Source organism: Brassica oleracea, chromosome C3, assembly GCF_000695525.1.
Source record: "Brassica oleracea var. oleracea cultivar TO1000 chromosome C3, BOL, whole genome shotgun sequence".
In the NCBI taxonomy this organism is placed as follows: Eukaryota; Viridiplantae; Streptophyta; class Magnoliopsida; order Brassicales; family Brassicaceae; genus Brassica; species Brassica oleracea.
The window spans coordinates 59,739,280-59,741,771 of NC_027750.1; the positions used below are offsets into that span (position 1 = coordinate 59,739,280).

Consider the following 2,492-nt stretch of genomic DNA (forward strand, 5'->3'; position numbering starts at 1 on the left):
AAAACAAATCTCATATCATCAAACAGACGAGTTTCAAATTTTCTGACATGAAAGGGGTAAGTACTCACCGGAAGAGAGTCATTAACGCCGGCAGGAGCTGAGAAGACGGCAGAGGCGGTGATTGTCTGTGAAACATTGGAGCGACGACGGTTGGAGAGAGGAGGAAGTGATGAAGAAGTGGGAAGAAGGGATTGATTGAGTGATGTAAGTAGTGGAAGTCGCGTTATGGGCATAGAATTGGATAAAGAGACCGAACCCATGATGGCTTATCCTCCTCTGTTCCTCACGGATTCCAACGCAAAAACAAGTCTTCTTTTTTTTTTTTTTGTGGAAGGAATCTGAGAGAAACAAAGGTAATAAAAAAAAAAAATTGCAAAAGGAGAGAGAAGAGGTGGAGAAGAAGAAGAAGAAGAAGTAGACAAGTTGATGATGTTTTGGTGATAGGTGGTGGGGACACAGCCACACATCATTTTTTCGTACATGTTCGGTCGGTGCGCTTGCTTACTTACACTTCTTCCTTTTGTGTTTTAGTTTCGAATTTCGATCCAAGAAGTAACAACCATTAATTTGAATCCTCTTTTGATTTTATGTGTTCATGGATTGTTATGTCGTGATCGTTGAACCCAAGCCTAAACAAGTACAAAACTTAGACTAGATGTTGTTGACATGTGCTGAAAAACATGATTAATGGAATCAGCCCCACCATTAAAGTAGTTTCTGAGAGATGAAATCAAAAGATACAACAACATCAAAGAAAGACTTAAAAGTGATAGATATCAAACATGATGCATGTGTTAAGAAATGATATAAAGACTTGAACTAAGCAAGAGGTGCTTCAAATCCGAGATCAATCATATTTCTTCATCAGGACCTCTCTATTAAGATCCTATCCACTAGTAGTGGCCAAATCAATCAACAAGTAACTGGATAGAAAATAAACTGTTTTGTTTTTTTTTTTTGTCTCATCAAACATGAACAATAAAGCTGCGTTAACTTAAGATCCACTTTCAAACAGAGAAAGGAGACTAGAAGCAACACTGGCAGTCAAAAGGGCACAGAGGCGTATTACCAGCATTGGCCTTATTGATACCAAGCTCATCTTCCGTGAACACTAGTAACCCGTCTTCAGTCCTCTTCCTCGGTCCGGTTCTTGGGTTGCTGTTGAATCCGTCAACCTCGCTCCTCTTCCTCTTTGCCACTCTTGCTTTATTCACAGGGGCCTCTTCTTTCTCATTTGTTTCCACTTCTACCTTCTTCTTTCTCCCACCAAAAATATCATCAATCTCTTTCCCTATTTTACCAGTTTTTTTGGCAGGTTTGACTCCTGCTTGGGATAGCTGCTTCTTATTCTCTCCCCCACCAAAGATATCATCAATCTCTTTCCCTAGCTTACCAGGTTTCTTTTGCTGTAACCAAGGTTTGTCTCCAGCTTGGGATAGCTTCCTCATGGAAGAACTACTACTGTTACTCTTCTTCTTCGACATTTTCTTTTGATGAATATAACAGCACAATCTCAAAGACGTCACCTTCAACACCACATTTAAACACCGAAAATAAATTTAACAATATATCGCAAAAAAAGCAAGCTTTTTAGAATCCTAATTTAACTTCACCAAATCAAACAAACAAACCAGATACATAACATTGTAATTGAATCTCATACTTTTTGACAACCTTGACGATGCAGTGATTCGATATAGCTAAACCGATAACATCGCAATCAATTTGGATTCCCAACCTTAAACGCACCAGAATCAATTAGATTAAACTGATCTATTTACTTTTCGATGGAGAAAACTTACATGTAGAAACGAAGAAGAAGATCGAATAAGCTGTTCTATTGGGAGGGACTCCGAGATAAACAATGGCGACGCACGCACGCACCGTTCCAAAACCCTAGCTCCTCCTTCAATCACTCAAGGTTTTTAAATTTTAATGCTTTTACTTATAAACCCCTGACTTTTAATAGTTTCATCAAATAAACCACTTATCTTCTTTGTTACTTTTTTTTTAATTTCTTTTCTGTTGTGAAAAGAACTTGTATTTTATTGTATCGCAGAAATTTAAATAAGGGCAAAATTTTATATCCGTAGAATTTATAACACTGATAGAGAGTGTTTATTAGAGGGAGAAGAGAAGGTCGAGGTGTGTTTTACAACGAACGAAAACGTTCGTATATATAGAAGAGAAATTCACTGTGCAAATAGTGCAGCGGGCCCCACATCCTTTTATATTTTCAACATATACGGCTGCCTTATTTCTTTGACTTTCGTAACACTCCCCCTTGGGGGCCGGTGTCACTATCCGCTCTCGCTTAACGTCTTTGTTGCCTCGTTAAAAACCTTTCCAGGAAAACCCAATGGGAAAAACCATAGTAGGGTAAAAAGAGTACAACTACGTAAGCTCCCCCTCGAATAAGCAGTCATAGATCCTTCTGATGACGCATTCCAATGTTATGGATGTGTTTTCTGAATACCGAGGTAGGGAGTGAT

The 2,492-nt window shown here is 38.7% G+C and overlaps 2 protein-coding genes across 3 annotated transcripts in view; both read right to left on the reverse strand.

Moving 5' to 3' along the window:
• Positions 1 to 265, reverse strand: part of LOC106333858 (CBS domain-containing protein CBSX2, chloroplastic-like) — a gene marked incomplete at its 5' end in the record, with an annotated part of 5,337 nt that extends 5,072 nt beyond the window's left edge. Inside the window, 1 exon segment of the mRNA XM_013772248.1 lies at positions 69 to 265. Coding sequence (XP_013627702.1) covers positions 69 to 260 — 192 coding nt within the window.
• A 423-nt stretch (positions 266 to 688) lies between these two features.
• LOC106331764 (uncharacterized protein C6G9.01c) lies at positions 689 to 1,976 on the reverse strand. 2 transcript variants are annotated; one of them, XM_013770178.1, is made up of 3 exons: positions 1,803 to 1,892; positions 1,664 to 1,738; positions 689 to 1,526 (listed from the first exon to the last, which is right to left on the reverse strand). In XM_013770178.1, exon 3 carries the CDS (start codon positions 1,482 to 1,484, stop codon positions 1,026 to 1,028), a length of 459 nt encoding a protein of 152 aa, XP_013625632.1. In that variant the 5' UTR covers positions 1,485 to 1,526; positions 1,664 to 1,738; positions 1,803 to 1,892; the 3' UTR covers positions 689 to 1,025. The 2 variants fall into 2 exon arrangements, with proteins under 2 accessions (XP_013625632.1, XP_013625631.1); XM_013770177.1 differs by lacking the exon at positions 1,664 to 1,738 and having other exon boundaries at positions 1,803 to 1,976.
• Between the last annotated feature and the right edge of the window lie 516 nt (positions 1,977 to 2,492).